Source organism: Pogonomyrmex barbatus, unplaced genomic scaffold, assembly GCF_055798465.1.
Source record: "Pogonomyrmex barbatus isolate J1 unplaced genomic scaffold, ASM5579846v1 scaffold9, whole genome shotgun sequence".
NCBI classification, from domain to species: Eukaryota; Metazoa; Arthropoda; class Insecta; order Hymenoptera; family Formicidae; genus Pogonomyrmex; species Pogonomyrmex barbatus.
The window spans coordinates 3,042,689-3,060,836 of NW_028297193.1; the positions used below are offsets into that span (position 1 = coordinate 3,042,689).

At 34.0% G+C, this 18,148-nt stretch overlaps 2 protein-coding genes across 3 annotated transcripts; both read right to left on the bottom strand.

Annotated features, from left to right (window-relative positions):
* Positions 1–1,422: 1,422 nt before the first annotated feature.
* LOC105428524 (uncharacterized) lies at positions 1,423–7,038 on the bottom strand. Its single transcript, XM_011640897.2, has 3 exons — positions 6,895–7,038; positions 3,274–4,891; positions 1,423–3,203 (listed from the first exon to the last, which is right to left on the bottom strand). The coding sequence occupies exons 1-3, from the start codon at positions 7,036–7,038 to the stop codon at positions 2,614–2,616; spliced, it is 2,352 nt and encodes a 783-aa protein (XP_011639199.2). The 3' UTR covers positions 1,423–2,613.
* A 1,550-nt stretch (positions 7,039–8,588) lies between these two features.
* On the bottom strand, positions 8,589–12,867 carry LOC105428525 (uncharacterized). Of its 2 annotated transcripts, none has more exons than XM_011640898.2 (7): positions 12,784–12,867; positions 11,420–11,668; positions 10,902–11,166; positions 10,439–10,677; positions 9,812–10,213; positions 9,045–9,253; positions 8,589–8,957 (listed from the first exon to the last, which is right to left on the bottom strand). In XM_011640898.2, the coding sequence occupies exons 1-7, from the start codon at positions 12,784–12,786 to the stop codon at positions 8,873–8,875; spliced, it is 1,452 nt and encodes a 483-aa protein (XP_011639200.2). In that variant the 5' UTR covers positions 12,787–12,867; the 3' UTR covers positions 8,589–8,872. The 2 variants fall into 2 exon arrangements, with proteins under 2 accessions (XP_011639200.2, XP_011639201.2); XM_011640899.2 differs by lacking the exon at positions 12,784–12,867 and adding an exon at positions 12,175–12,254.
* Positions 12,868–18,148: the final 5,281 nt, after the last annotated feature.

Below are 18,148 nucleotides of genomic sequence, written 5' to 3' on the forward strand. Positions count from 1 at the left end.
AAAGATCTCTCTTTAGAAGAGCATTGTTTTGTCGTGTTATTAGGAACCGTCATTGATCCGAATGATTTCCTCTTCCGGTGCTTCGCAGCCTCCGGTTATCGTTCTCCGATCGACGGGATCGAGCCCGCGGATCATTTGTCAATACTTTTTCCGCCGTACTTTTATGCGCTCTAGAACACACGCATTATGCCCGGTGCGCCTACTCCTCCCGATGCGCGTCATGGAAACGAAGGTGCATGTCCGTGTGTAATGAACACGAGCCGATCTCTTCCCTGCGTGCGGAGTCGCTCGCGCTCGTGCCCAAGCGTTCAACAGTTTAATGCCTCGCGCCTAATTGCCGCAATTGCCGTAGATGCAACACAGATATCATCGGAGCCTGTCCGTTGTGAAAACATGGAATTAACAATGGTTAGAATGGGCTGAAGATCTTTTCTTTACACGCCTGTCAGACAATTAGCGTTAATTGCGGTTCAACGGCATCGGTCGACATCGATGTATATCTCCAGACACGCCCGCGCGCCGGTAGTATATTTTTTATATGAATAATTTAAGATAATTATACTTTTTTTACGTGCTTAGCTAGAGAACGCATTTATGCTTTGTCCATATCGAGCCATGGTTGCTCAATAGCTGCTAATGCGCGTAGATCAATAAGAATTTCTGTTAAAGCGGAAACTGTTACTTTTGTTATACGTTATAATGTACACGTGGTAAAATTACTGGGAAAAGTTAATAGATGGGCTTTCGTCTAACATACATTTACCAGCTTTTCCAGTAATCAGATGATATGCTGCTTGTGCTATACAGGATATTCTAGAACTGCCTTTTAACCATAGTTTCTATGGTCAATTTGAAATTGATCCTTTGAAAGTAATTAGCAGTAACGTTAAGAAAATTCATCTCATTATTTATCTTAGCTTGCTAATTTTTAATATTGTACATCTTTTCGAACAAGATCATTTATTTAAAATTTCATTGAAATAATACATCCTATTTAGATAAGTTTAATTAAAAGAAAATATTGTCATCAGAATTGTTTGTCATAATTTTTTCGTCTTAATTTTAATAATAAATTAGCCAAAAATTAAAAAATATTTTATTAAAAGAATTATTTAACATATTCATTTATTTAACATATTTAACATATTCCAAAACAGCTTTAATGACATTACATAATTTTTAAAATTACATTTTGTAGTTTTTATATTTTGTGACTTGTTTCAGATTTTTATAATATAATTATTTTAAAAAGTTATATTTTAAAATTTTGAATAAGGATAATAAAGAGTATTATAAAATCATGACCAATAATCAATCAAAGTAGAAAACTATATCTTAGCGGTTAATTTAATTATAATTTATTCATAATTTTATTATATAGATATAATACCACTATTATATAGCTTCCTACTTTTGATTAACTTTACATGCATCTATATTTATTTAAATGAATATGTTATATCATACACTTAAAGAAACTTATTAATAAGATATACCACAAAATTTTGTGTGTAAGTAGTGTAAAATTTTACAGAATAAATAATTTTTAGGAAACACAATAAGCAAAGTACGATTGCCAAAAAATTTCTGTCTATTATATTATCAATAATGTTTTAGTAAAATTATATCAATGGAAACACTTTTGTCTTTTATGTAAATAATTTACATAAAAATTCGAGGCACAAATGATACAAATATAATTTTTATAAAAATCTATTTCTTATTTTCATTAATCTGTTTCTTATTTTCTTATTTTCATTAGATTATAATAATGTAGTATACAAATTGTGATTATTTTAAATTGTGTATGAGGACTTAAGCGCTACGATTTATAAGGTACCTTTCTGAAGTGTAAAAATTTGGCTGACTTTTTATAGGTACATTCGCAAAGCAATAAATATGCTTTGGTTACTACTGTTTTCCTGAGAACAGCATTAAAATTCATTAATGCCAACAAACTCTGCGTGTTCTCAGCAAATCAGTAGCGCACAGGTACATTTATATATATTATAATGCATTGCACAATCCCATATTATAAATACTATCATATCACTAACGCTCGATTATTATTATTTCGTTGACGTTTTTTAAATCGATTCATGGCACGAAACGTTTCATTATTTATCTCTGATATAATAAGGTGCCAAATAATATACATTGCAATTATTTAATATTTTAAAATAAAGAATAATTCGGAAGAAAAGAAAACATTCCTCTTTATGAAAACTTTCTTATTCTGAATCTGATATCTATCAATGCCATTATCGTTATATTAATCAATCATTTTGTATCTTTGTGTCTTTGTGTCTTATCGCTCTATTGGTTTCTTGTCTAATCTAATTTTGTATTATATATTTTTATTAATATTTTTTAAACCTAAATAGAATCATATTTTATTAATATATTTTTTAAATAGAATTATATTTTATTAATTATCTGCAAAATTATTAATTTTAAAATTTTTATTTCTTTGATAGTTATATATCCCAAAATGGATATAATTAATTTAAATATATATAAAATATCTAAAGGCAATTCTTCAGCAATAAGACACAAAAATCAAAGCATATCTCTGCGGCTTTCTATTCTTTACGATATACGTGCAATTTTGTTTCAAATCCTATGATTTGCGAGTCTTGGATCTTCTATAATCTGTACGCTCTTCACTTTTGGCCGGGTCGCCGTGCGCTCGCCATACTTTCCGCTCGAAGGATCTTTTTCGATATCTAGATTGCTTGTTTCATAACTCGATTTGCCAATGTAGGATTCTGTAGGATTACCGAGCAAATCTCGAGTGCCACCATTTGATGCCAGTCGCGTCAGTTCATGCAGAGGACTCGTGGAAAATGAATATTGATCCTTCGGAGATTGATCGTCGCCAAGATCGTAATTAGACTGTCGCGCCAATTCTTCGATACTTTTGGCATACTGAATCAAATATTGCTGCAGAAGAGCCTTCAAATTCACATTTGGCGTAGCCTTAGGTTGTATAGGCGGCACACCATCTACTCTCAGAATAATAACGGGTATCAAGGAATTTCCGGCTTGTACAAAGGTTGGTTGCACATTGAGGATAGACGCGGGATTTTTTATATACTGCGAGATGGATGGGTTATAGTTCAGTAAGTCCGAGTACTGTAAATTCGAGTAACCGTCCAAATTCTTGTTGCCTGCCGCCATCTTTTTTGCCGAGTTTCCGCCAGCTGAAAGAAGAATTCCTAAGTAATCACGCTATCGCGACATATATCTCAATAAAACATGAAGTATTCTCACCTGATGGAACAAAAGGCCTGGTAGGCTTTGGATTGTTAAAGTATTCCGGATTCGGACTATTTATCATATATTTCGAGATCGGTTGTCTTGATAGCATCTCATATCGATTTTTTGGATTTTTTCCATTTAATTTGAGAGAATTTCGCGGTGATAAGGTTGTCGAAGAGACCGAGTATGTGGGTGAGACTCCGCTGCTTGCTTTGGTCTGCTGCGAAATTGCCTGCTTTTGGCCGATAAAGTTCTGATAACCCAACCGAAACGCTTGCTGCTGCTGCTGCAAGCGAGACAAAGAATTAGCCGAGATGAATGGGGTTCGTGAACCGGTAGGTTCCGGTGCCATCGGGAACTGTACTGGACCCTGCGACAACACGCTGTTTTCTGTGGAGACGGACTCGTAGGTTTGCGATGAATCTTGGTTTTTAGCAGCTTGTAACGCGGCCAATGATGGGTACTCAGAGTAAGTCTCGTACGTCATAGGCGGTACGTCGGATACTCTGCCATCCGGATACTTCCAGAATATTTTATTCTCGTATTTAACGCCGTTCTCCACCGTGTATCGAGGCAGGTTGGCGAATTGTCCGGTGTTCTCTGAGTAACCGGGCACCTCGTCGGATCCAGACGTTGAGGATTCCACCGCGTGGTTCGAGCCTGATCGAGTATAATTCGGCTGATCGGCAACAAGAGCAGCAGCCTCGAGAGGCTGCGATGTCGAAGATTTCACAGCGCTGTGCGCCTGTCTGGGGTAACTCTGCACGTTTGCCACGTGCTGTGAACTCTGTCCGAGATATCTTTGAATGTACGACGGCGGACTCGGCGTGACGTAGGTATATCGGCTCGAACTGGAGGCCGTGTAACTCTGCGGACTAGGAGTGACGTAACCCCCCGCCGTTGCTGCCTCTGTGGCACTGAATTCCAAAGATTGCGGCGTTGTGGAGGCATACCTGCCCTCCTGATAATCCACGTTTGAGTACGCCTCGATGGAGGGTCTCGTAATCGGCAAGAATCCCTGGTAAGGTTCAGAATCGGACGTCTTCGTCAATTTTGTTCGCAATCCAAATACTGGCGATGACTTCGTCATTGAATTGTAATACTGATAACTCGTGGGATGTGATCCCGTCGAGCCGCGCGCCCTGTACGATCCGTGTTGTCCGAGATCTGCGAACGAGTTGGAAATCAATTTCTGACTACTTGACGGTATTTTTTCAATTATTGTCCTCGGGAGAAATGGGCTGATGGATTCCTCTATGCTCACGGTGGTTCCGGTCTTTCCCGCAGGAAAATAATAATTGTATTTTCTCGGAGACAGCAGGGAGTTCCGATCAAAACCGTATCCGAGGCCATTGTTCACGGTGCGCTTCGATTTCTCGTCGGTTCCAGTTGCATTATCGATGGTGCCGTTATCAAAATCTAATAGTATTATCGGTGGTAAAATCGGCAGGACCTCCTCAACGTTCTCCTGCTCCTTTTCCTCTTCGCTTTCGCTATCAGCGTCCTCAACATCTGCAACATCTTCGATAAAGGGACGACGTTCAATGTTATCCGAGTCGTTCACCTTGATCTCTCTATTTCCGGCAGTCTCCGCGTTGCAGAGCGCGTGCACCAATAAGAATGCGACGATCTGAAAGTCAGGGGCATTTATGAGAAATCGTGCCAGAGACCATGTGACAATGTGTTAGTCATCGATCTCCGGCAATGGCGATCTCACTTTCACTTCCCTTCCCTGTTCAAACATGTATGATCGCCCCGAAGAAAATCCGATTAAATTATTCCGGATTGGTTTTTTCCCGGTTTTTCATAATATGTTTTCAAAAAGATATATTAATCAGATGTTCCATAAAAGAATTTTTATAATAATTCGGTTATGTGTGTAATTATAAAGATAACGAGCACATAACTGCATTTAAGAGGAAACAAAACTGAAGAGACGGAAAGATATTCCTGTAAGGTCAGAATCAAGTGTGTCAATCAATATCATTAAAACGAGTTTCATTCGTCGTGCACTTGCGATTTTCACCGCTTTCTTTAAACGTCAACATTGCATTCTATAAATAACGATGATTGAAAATATCGCTTTCCACATGAGCAATAAAAATTTAAATTTATCTATAAAAATTTACTAACTTTAAATACTTAAATACTTTAAATACTGGTTTTACATTAAATCATTTTATTATCTATAATAAGATATTAATTAAGATTAGATAAAAAAAATTATAAATAGTCTAAATAAGGATGCGTAAAACATGTAATTTAGCTCGAGAGAAATTCAGAAATTTACAAATTAAAAAATTAAAAATATTAAAGTGAAAATGAATTAAACATAAAATTCAATTATTACAAATAAAATATAAATAATTTATATGATATCTCGCTTACGTTATTTATGTAAGCATTCAAATCTTTAAAATTCATATATCACATTTATTTTTAAATGAGCGGCACATTATAACGGCATATCGTAGCGGCACATATTTAAACTAATCTAATCAATCAAAGTTTTTTTCGCTTTCCTAAAACAACTATACCGGATTGCTTCCAAATTTTGGCATTAATGACCCAATAAATATTCAGCACGCGACATGCAATGAAAATAGATGCACATGCAGCGCGTCGAAAGTGGCCAACCGCGACCACTTTGTCAGCTCATCAATCAACTCGAAATTGGCGGTGACGGAGTTGTAAAAATGCGAGCGACGTGTCGCAATTGAGAAGATGTTGAATTTCACGCGTACCTCGCCGGCGTCCATGTTATGTCGATGCAAAACTGCTGTGTTACCTAATACCGAAAAGTGCGTTTGGGACTCTTCGCCATGGCGAATCGAGAGATGATGCGTGGCTCATTCTCCGTGTGGACTTTCACCGGCTTACTCAAGAGCATCTGCTGTGGATATTTTATCGCCATTTCTTCGTGTATGGACCGCGATCGGAGAAAAATGCAAGGCACTTTCACCGCAATTACGTCCGGCCGAGTCCAGGAAGCATTTTATCCGACCGGGAGAAAAAAGATTTTTTGGAGCTGTTGTGAAAAATGGCAGTGGCATGTGCACGAGCGGTGCGTTACCGTTAAAATATTTCCGACGGATTTTCGGCATTAAAACTTCAATCAGAGGGATTATTAAATTTAGATACAACAGCTACAACCGCGAGATTCCACGAGAGCCATTTCTACTAATTATATGTTGTCCGCACTGAAGTCAACATGCGGTTGTTGATTCGTAATTGCATATAATTATATTAGTAACGTTTATCGCAATTACTGCTATTTCGTTATTGCAATTATAAAATGTTATTCTAAGATTATTTGTAAAAAATGTTAAAGTATATGTATAAAGTGAAAATTGTTTTTTTAAATTGTTTTTTACGAATAACAAGATTCAGGAAAATATATATCTTTTCCTATAAGAAGAAATGCATTAAATAAAAAGAGAAATTTAACAGTCAATTTAACAGTTTTATAAATTACAATAAAATTTACAAACAAATTGCTACACGAAAATACAATTAAAATGTAGTACATCATAATAATGTAATAAGTTATGTTACCAATTAATAAAATGGAAGAAAGGCTTGAGAAAAGAGAAGAGTGCTAAGTACACGAAGCATTTTGTTTCAAGTACTTACATAGATCCTAGCAAATCTCATGACGGTCGACCTTAAACCTGCTAGCTTGGTGGACTTGTCGTGTGTGTTTGGTACTGATGAAGCTGAGGCCAGAACATCCCACCTTATATGCCCTCGCTCCTGGTGTGAGAAGGACACCATCATTATAGTTTCACCACAGCGAGACGAATGCTATTCGCGTTCGATACGGGAAGACACCTGCCAGTAGCGTAGCGACGTCGTCTGACAGATCGACGCACTGATATCATAAATTTTTTCATCCTTTTGCATTACGCAAATAAACGTATGCGTGTTGCGTTATAACTCAGGCTAACCGGAAAATTCCAGATATCTGAATAAAGAATCTATGTAACTATGAGATGCCGTGGATCGCAAAGTCGTTCGTAGAGTTCGTAATCTCACGTGATATAGAACTTTTAGCGATCTCTAGTAGTAATTTATTCATCGCCCCACTCGCCGCAAAAATACTTTACAACAAGACCAGAGATGCACGAAACGCACGATGGCGTGTCGCTTCCACTTCCGTTGAAACATATCGAGGAAGATTCCAACATATCCGCGGAAAATTCCAGTAAATTATACATTTACAGAAAAAGAAAGCGTTCCGTGCTCAACGAGATTAGTAACAAAGTAGCAATCAAAATTTCATGCGGTTAATTTCATGCGTCTACACCGTTGGGCTCATCTCCGTGGCGTCAGCTTTCTCGTGGACTCTCTGTTGATGTACCCCGCTCGCGTACAGTAAGATACTTGCATGTATGTTCCTCGACATTAGACATACCTCCAATAGTTCACTGCGTTTCGATGTCAATACAGTCTACCTCAACTTACATCGTAAACTATCATAAACTGTTAGAGCTGAGCAGCTAATCTCATGCAAACTTATTAAATATGTTGACCATCTATAAATAATTTTATCGTTTTTACATGTTCGATGGAATAATTAATAAAAATCTTACAGCGTTATGTAAATCATACGTCTAATAATGTCATGTAATAAGTAATCAAGAGTCATGATAGTGGCTCGCTATTCAGTATATATTATCTCTTTCGTAACCATAGAAGATAAAAACGTGGCCTTATCGCATACACTAATAACATAACACAGTTATATTTTATCGTGATTTAATAATTTGATTAATTTATATAATATATTGATTATTTTTCTAATATCGAAATTTTTTAGTACACTTTGTAGACATTTAATATTCTTACGTGTTTCTGCAATTTTTTGTTATAAAATAAATTTGGGATTATAACATCAGAAATGATTGCCATTTCTAAAGAATTTATGATATGAATAAAGTTTATTGTCCTATCATGTTATATTATAATGAAGCATTTAATAAATTAAGTAGAACAACTAAGTAAAAGAATTAATATAAAAGACTGTTCTGATGTCTATAATCTTACATAAAATTTCAAACATTATTCAAAAGGTTGCTCACAAGTAAACATAATAATAAGATAAGTAAAATAATAACAATTAAAATTTATGGTTGTTATATGCGCGAGACAATGTAATGTATAAAAACAATAATTTTTAAATAAAAAGGTATTAGTTATAATTATGTCATAATTACATAAATTAATAAAATATGCATACATGAAATACATATATGAATACTTAATAAGTTCCATAAAAAGTTTTTGTATTTTATTTTAAACGGTATGTGAAGGAAAGGTGTTACTAGTTGCATGTTTTATTTAAAATTTTATTGAAAAATCATAAACAAAGTATTTGCCGTTTATTAGGCGCGTCTTTACAAATGTAAAAGAGAACAGTATAAAAAGGTTTCGCATGATCTTCGATGAAAGACTAGATGCGATAATACCGTCGATCTGTTCAGATGATACATCCTAGATGTCCGCATATGCCTCGATCGTCGTATAATCGCTAGTAATCAAGTTTTCAAGCTGTACTGACCCTTGTGTGTATGACATTCGTCAATCGTCATGTCGCTCATAGCGATTCTCGTCACTCAGACTTGCGCTTCTTAGGAGCAAAGTTCACTTTCGACGGGAGGAAACCCCCTTCCAGCTTTATCGGCCTTTCTCTGTACCTAATGGTATAGTTATGATGGTATAGTTATGATAGATAATTACAGTAATAAGACACTCTGGCACTCTCATTACTCACGCTACCATACCTGGCGGTGTCCTGCGCGGCAATGACTTTGCTCGGAATGTACGTGTCAAGTAGCGACCTCGGCTCCGAGGGCAATGAATGATCTTGTACTGGCAAAGTCTGCTCGTCTTCGAAGGGGCCCCGAATAGGCTCCAGTTGTGCACTTCCGGCTTTGAAGTCATGCGGAGGAAACTGAGGCGGTACGAAATGAGTTTTGGGCTCATCGGGCATCTGTTCACGGAAACACAGAATAAAGTTACTGCTTCTATGTTACATGGAACGAGATAAGGGAATTCTAAGCAAACAATCCTCCGGGATATTGCAAATATATTTGTAAAAAAAATTAAAAAAGTGTAGAACGTATTTTATTTTCTATATTTTAAAATATCGTATATTTCAATAAAACGAAAAAATTGTTAAAAGTGAAAAAATGTTTATATTTTTTTGCATGAAGATATTCTCACAAAGATCGAATTTTTTTGAAACAAATATGTCCTTTTCTCCATTAAAATAAAATAAAAGTGTCAATAGAAAATAAATATTCTAAACAGCATATAGTGCATGGCACAGTAAAGAAGGTAATTAATCTATGCTAATTAACTAACATGTTACTCCGTTACTAATTTAAATCTCTAATTACGAGCCAGCGAATAAAGTGATAGTTATGTAAAACTGTCATTTCCATTACAAAACACCGATTTCTGATAAATGTAACGTAGTCACGCAAGCTATAAATCATGCTGAGTGAAATATCATGTGATATTAGAGTCTATTTTAGTCTATACAAACCTTGTTATAATTTTGCGATATATCTTGATTGACCTGTTCCTGCAAGACTTCTTTTGGCGTTTCGGCCTGAGAGATTATCGGCGTGGTGTATAATTGTTGCTGTGTTTGATATTGATTCACTTGTCCACGGAGGAAATTATCCTGGATATAAGCTGGTAAACGTGCATAAAGATCGCTATAAGCAGCAGCGGGATCATTGTAAACTATGCCAGGCTGCGTGTAAACTAATTGCTGCACATACTGCGGTTGCGGGGATGTGACGTAAGCTTGCGTATGTAACAGAGTTTTTCCTTGATTTAACGGCTGCTGGGGTTGGACGTACAAGGGGGGTGTCAACAAGGGAGTCGAATTGATCTTTTTCTTTGATGCAATTGGAATTGTATAAGACGATCCTTTCGGCGCCTAAAATATTCAAGATTGTGTAATAAACAAGATAAAAAAATGACATGAAATAAATTTAAAATGTTTGATTTGACATTCATAAATCTGTTCGATGGATAGAAAGAAACTTCAACGATTTTCTCTCTTACATCATATTAAATTATAATATTGTTATTATGTAACAATTTGCATAAAAACAAAAAATATATATCTATAAAATATTGTATTCACACAAATTAAATTTACCTTGGTCGTGAATGTTATTGGCCCGACCGTGGGATAAGGTTGTTTTACAGAAGGGACCAATTGTTTTTGATTATATACGGGGGTATATACAGGTATGGAAATTGGTTGAGCTATATTGGTCGCTAGCTGTAACGGAGGTTGCGCCAATTCGGCACCTTTTAAACCTACTAAGGGATTAATATTCAATTGAGGATAATAAGAAAGCAATTGTGTCACCGGAACATCAATGTAAAGAGGTTCTGCAAAATTAAAAAGTATAATTAAATATTTCATATCATTCCTTTCAATAATTATCAGAATAAATATTTTATTTATGTTAGTAAACGCTTTTTTTCTTGATTCAAACAATAGACATTACAAAATTTTATTATTGATTTTATATTTTTAAATAGTGTAATAATATTTTTATTCTGTTATAAAATTATACATATACATAGCAATAGAAGTGTTTCATAATCTTTACCTTTATTAATAGTTTTTGTATATTTTTCCGTAACTGCTTTCTGTTGAACACTTTGAATGTGATTACCCACTGCAATTTCCGGTTGATAATTTAATTTCTGAGATTCAAAAGCAATGCTTTTCGTTGGTATTTCTACTTGTTGTTGATATCCACCATAATATTGTATTGGCTGAATATTTTGCTGTGGCAGAATTTGGCTTGGATTATATTGTGCTTCATTTACAGAATATGGATTGGGTTGAATGTATTCTTCGGGTGGCACTTGCTAATGACAAACAAATAAGAAAGAAGCTTTAACAAACAATGTTCATTATTTTATACAACTGATAAAATTAAATTTCTATTATATGAGAGTATCTATTTGTTTTAATATTATTTATTATATGTTATGTACATATATATGTGCATATGTCATATAATTATAAAAATATTTGTAATAACTTTCAGTATAAATCCTTCAGAAGATACTTAAAAATAAGAAAAAACTTTTGAAATTCAATGTTTAATCAATATCTTACGGTATATTTTATATCCTGCAGTTGCTGAGGTGGAATGTACGGTTCGGAATTACCCAAAGTACTATATTGGTTTGGTATTTGATACTGCTGTTGATTGGATTTAATGGCATATTTCGTTTCATCAGTCTGAATGCTCTCGGTCTTGGCTTTACCCTCCGCCCTCAGATTATCTCTCTCTATATCTTCTAAATTAATTTTCTTCTCGGCACATACCGCCGTTAACAGCAGACCCAATATTAAATAGATTTTCTGTAACCGAAAGAGAAAGTTCAAATTACTGTTAATCATCGGTTCACTCTGATCTCTCTCTCGTTCATCTCCTTTTTTTAATTCATCACTCAATTGTGCAAACCTCCAATAATCTATAAACTTCCAAGTATAAATTTGACTAATGACTTCAAAGTACAAAATGATTGGCACGTGTTGCAAATAAAAAAATTAATTGCTTTCTTAATACATGTGCAACGTATCATTATGTTTAAACGTTTAAAAAAATTATACTGAAAATTAAACTCAATAAATTTTAATATGACTCAATAAAAATTATAAAATTAATTATTCAAGAAATCTTCCGCTTATTTTCCATGCAATTATGAATAAGTAGTTAAAAATATAACATAGTCAATTTGTAGATATATAGTGCAATGTAGTAAAAAAGTTAATAATCTCTAATAAATAATACGCAATAATAATGCGATTTACTCAATAACAAAGCGTTTAACGCATTTTAGTGGCTAATTATATTGTGCGTTCACCATTATCGTTTCCGGCAAAAACGTTTGCACCGGGCACACTTTCACTGCACGCGAAGTTCTGGGTCAAACATCCGGCATGGACCACTCTTATATAGATTATGTTGTCCCGCCATCGGCGGGGCGAGTCGCTCCCCTCCGAACACGTATCATCACATACACACACGTACATTTCTTTTTCCCCCTCTCTCATCTTTTTTTATTATCTTTAAATCAATTTTTAGGCACATATAACAGCCATATATCAAGAAAAAAACTCTGCGTTTTTAGAAATTCATAAGAGAACTTTGAAATATTATTTCAGATATTTTTTTCATTTTAATAAGATGCATTATCGATGACGAAGATAACAATACAATTTTTTTTTATTTTGTTATGCAAAAATTAGTTTATTTTATATATTTTTCTAAAAGTAAGTTTTTCGCAAGATTTTTATATTTATGATTCTTTTATATATTAATTATTAAAATTAATATAAAATTCTATTTTCCTCTTTTCTTCGTCAGTGAAGTTATGCATTTCTTTTCCAATGGCAGTTACATAATGCTGTATTCTCCAAAAATAAAATGTATTATTAAAGTAGAAACATCTAAACAGCAAAAACATACTTACCATGTTGCAAATTTATAAAAAATATAGACACCACACAAAGGACTTAGCTCTACTATAAAATCCAATCAGATGTGCGTTCTCTTATATAGCCTTTACCCCTACCAGTTACATCCCCTGTCGAGTTACACTTCACTTCTTGATCAAAACATGTGTGATAATCCGTGTCGGCCATGGACCACGTAGTGTGTACCATCGTGATTCGAGTAAAAGTGAAGATATTCAGTAAATTGCTTCCTCGACTTTTCAGAATGCGACTGGAATTTATAGCAGAGAAAGACTAACACATCCCCTAAAACTCAATACATTCCAAAAACATAATATCACAATATATTTAACAATATCAAATATTAATCATTTTCTATAAATTTTTTTATAACTACATTTTCGAAAATAAAAATTTCTAATAAAATATTATGTTAAGCTTATTTTAAATAATATACAATTTATATCAATTAAATGATACATAATTTGTATAAATTAAGATATACATAAAATTAAACTTATGATTTTTTACAATATAAATAAAATTTGAAAAATTTATATATAAAATATATTGCAAATAAATTGAAATATAAAAATAATATGTATAAAACATACATACATATACATTATATTTATGTACATTAAAATACATTACATATAAAATTATAAATAAAATTCTATTTTCCTTCTCTCAAAGTCTGACATAAATTAAAATATATCAAGTAGGTTTAAGAAAATATTGGTTACAGTTTTTATTAAAATTTTTCTTTAATTTTTTAATTAATTAGTTAAAAATAGTCCAGTTATTCCAAATATACACACATTTTTAAAAATAATCCAGCTATTTCAAATACACACACATTTTTATACACAAAGTATACATACAAAGTTTTGCAAAGACAAATAAAAGAAAGATTATAATTTTAAGTGTGATTAATAGAAAAGAAAAGGTAACTTTACCTAGAACGATTCATTTTGCATCCATCAAACGGATAGCGGAAAACTAATCTTTCTCTAAGAGTTCCGTCGAAGGTATCCCGTCGTTAATGTGGAATTAACAGGTGGAAAAAAGTCAATTATTAAAACGCAATCTTCTGAGAACGTAATATATCATCGAAGTAATCAAACTAGAAATGAGCTTCGCATACTTAATCGTTATCGTCCTTTCCACTCATGTCGTTCATACGATCACAGTAGGCGACCATTCACCGATTGTACTTGTAAGTAAAATATAAATGTAAAATAAAATGCGTTTAAGTATCTGTTATCGGCACTCTTCGCATAAATCGCTTGCAGATTTTTCGAAGCTGCAAAATCGTACTAATTATTGCCGGTTTATTCGGTTCATTAAACTGCTAATTGGCCGAATCGGTACGTTTCAATCAGCCTCACACTCGATAATTACAATCTGTAGTACAGATTAAATGATATAATTTTATTGATTTATTGCTGATTTATTTGCTTATTTATTACTCTACTTTATCGCTATGACAAGAACATGAATGTATACAAGTGCAAATAATTTTCTATACCAATATTAAAACATACAAAATAAAATTTTATATTCATACATTTAAAGTTATTTTTTAACATATTTTTGAATAATTTATAATTTGCTTTTCTATTAATTTATTAATATAATAATAATTAATTTATTAATATAATAATATTTATATTATTAATATAATAATATTTAAAATGTAATTAAATTTATCTTGCTAAAAGTTATTATTATAAATTAAATTTCAATATAGGTAAATAGCAAGACATTACTTTTGAAACAATTTTAATTAATGTTTAATAGAAATTTTTGTGGTTTTTCGTTATTGAAATAATATTCAACAAAAATTCTTGATACAATCTACCGTTTATTAATTCAAGTTCTGCATAATGAGAAACAATCGCTAACATTAATGTCTTACGAACAATAGAGAGAATGATCGATGTAGTCTCGTAGGAAGTGGCGGTTTCCGATTATTGAACGACATAATACCATACGCACTTGTGGAAAAGTGGATTATTCTCACCACTGTACGTCTAAGTTGCATGCGAGATTGAGTTGTGAGATTTGGACACGCGATCTCGTTATCTGATTTAAAAGTGATATAATATATCTTGGCCATTTATGTAAAATCTATAGATATGTATTTTTTAATAACTCATTAAAATTTACGCTAATAATAAACCATAACTGACGTGTAACTGACTGATGTGTAACTGACTTAATTTTGTAAAAATTATACAATTAGTTCATCATTTATAATATAATATTTATATAATAATATTATGTTATTATTATAACTAAATTTAAGATTGGTATTAAAATTTTTTTTCAATATGATTTATGAATTATTATCAGCAATTATTATCAAAATATATATTATAAAATATATAATGCAATGCATACATAAAATCTTTACGTACATACAAATAATTAATTATATGAATCTTTCATTTCTTCCTTATAGAATTAATTATCTAAAACAATGCTTTATTTTGTAAGAGCGATGTTGATAAATTCAAATCTTCTCTATCTCTTTATCTCTTTCCCGTTAATTTTCAAGATTATGTAACAATGGGATTGTATTGTAGAATGATGTAAAAGATCGCGTTATATATCAGAACAATTTCTCGCTGTTCATTGAATCCGAACGATGACGGTTAACCGATATATCAATCGAAACAAACTACTACTTATCGTGACAATCGTATAGCAAGGTGTTCCTGAAAATTCCTAAAACAGAAAACTCATCGCTCGCTCACTCCATTCTATCGCAGACAATGAGGGAAAGGGTCGGATTGGAGAAACGGAAAGAGAAGGGGTGAGCTGCTTTTCTCGTACAAATTCCTGGCAGGAATGGGTGATTGATGCAGTCGGGAGTCACGGAAGGGAAAGGATTGCGAGAGGATGGAAAGGAGGTCTCGTAATGATTCGCAATCTCTTTGTTACTCTTTCTTTTTCTCTCTCTCTCTCTCTCTCTCTCTCTCTCTCTCTCTCTCTTTGTGGGAGTGGAAGCGTTTCGCTATCGAGTCGCTCAAAGACGGACCCTTTCCTCGGACATTCCCAGGTGTATTCCACTTGCTTAAGCGGAAGAGAAGGAGGAAGACTGGGAAGGAAGAGGAGGAGAAGAAGAAGGAGGGGGAGGAGGAAGAGGAGGAGGAGGAGGAGGACTTTCTACCATGGTCATGGGTGTGGATTACAATCTTATATACTGATCGCTCGCTGTTGCGTCAAACGATCATCGATGCTGCACTTGAGACGAATTACCTGCAACCGAAGTTAGAAAACTTTCACGATCGCGAGGCCAGTGCCTCCGACAAAACACGCGCAACAGGGAAGGCCGACTGAGAAAAACGAGAAAGTGGATTAGACGATTATATTGACGACGCATCGAGCGAAGCAGTTTCTCATATTGCGTCGAAGCGACAAGAAAAAATGCAAATATTCGACCTTTTCAGTCGATCGCTTTCTCGAGTTCGATCATAGCCGGATTTGCACGATCATCCGTCCGTTTGCGCGATCTGTTAAATTTTTTATGTTCACTAAGGTTGATCACTTCGCTTTCGAAATTCACTTGATCAATTATACTATCATCATTTGCAAGTAACGTTCGTTATTTGCATACATATCTTTCTCATAAAATGTATGTGGGAAATCGGTAGATATATTAGAAAATGCTATCGTTAATTAATGAAGTATGCTTTTTTCTATATTTTTTTTTCTTTCTGACAGTCTCTTGAGGATTCTGCAATTAACTAAATTACCTATCACTAATTATTTTTATTACTGTTGGAAATTTATAGAAAGTAAAATAAAAGATAAAGCTTATTTCTTTTTTTTTTATTTCTAAAAACGATTTTTTTGATTTCTAAAAACGATTATAAATAATTTTTACTTTTTAGATTATTTTTTACATAATTGTTATATAATATATATATATACATATACTTTCTAGAGAGTAAAAGATACCCAATATAATTTGAAGTTACTCTACATACAATCAGAATTTTAATATTAATCTTGAATTTACTTAACAATGATACGATATTGCGATAATTATCTTAAAGAAGAGAAAACACGATAAATCTAGCACGAATAAAAAATGCAACAAAAATAAACATTGCATTGCATGCGATTCATTCGCTGTAGTCAAGGAAAGAGCAAGCAGCGCACAATTGCAGAAGAATGCCAAATAAAGAGTAAAGTTCTCTCATGTATTTTCTAAATAAATTAATTCAAATATTATAACATTTTTTTGTATGTAACGATGTAACGTTGCCTAGCGGGATATAATTTGGCTGTCGCTCGCACGACGCGTGACGGCTCATAAACATAAAGAGAAAATAACGCTACAGTTACAATAAAATGTGTCCACACACGCGTGTGCACGAGACTTTCTACCACCGTCGCCAAAAGCTACAGCCTCGTTTATTCAGCGTTTACACAGACGAGGCATTTATACGTCTCGAACTTTCGGGTCGCCTTGTATATATTATCGATTGAGATCGAGTCGCCATGTGAAAGTAACCAGAGGCTTGGTCCATCCGATTTTCTTTCAGACCATCAGCGTGCACGCGCGCGCGCGTGGAATGAACAAAATAAAGTAAAATGGCGCGCCACTCGGAGCTCTCACTCACTTACCGCGATATCCGCGCCAAGATTGGCATCAAGACTTATTGCATTCTTCGCATGAAATACGCAATTCTGTCAAATATATTAATTCTATCCTACAACCGGCTATTACACGAGATAAGAAAGAAATTCAAGTTCTCTGACCTTAAATTCGCAATGAAGTATTATTTTCGATGAAATACCTCACAATCTTTATCCAGCTTTATTTCAAAATAAAATTTATTTTACAAATCTTCATATCGGTTATATTTTTTTTTAAGAAAGATATGGATGAACGAATATGTGTGGTGGTACTTTCATGAAACTTGAAAGGAACACTAAGTGAATGTTCCTTATCTCATTCACACGGTCTATCGACGCGTCAGACCTGATTCCCAAGCGAACCAATCGCAAGGTCTTACTTCCGCTTTCCATCACGGTCGACACGCCTCGTCCGGTCGATCAACCGGACATTACCGTGATCCGGATCTCTTCCGCTTCCGTATGTCCGTGACTTGTACAATTCTATATTACTCGCGTTAAGATGATACCGCGTGAAAAATGTTGAATGTTTAATTAGCGCTGCTCTAAAAGGACGCGCCGAGTAGCGATGTGCGGAAAGATCAAAATTAATTAGCAAGCGCAAGATTAATTAGTAGAGATGAAGGATTCATTGCCGACGGAGAAATGCGATACGCCGTCCAATATCTTGTAAAATTTTAAGATAAAGCAATCACATAGTCCATCATTGCGGCGCGCAATTTATATAAA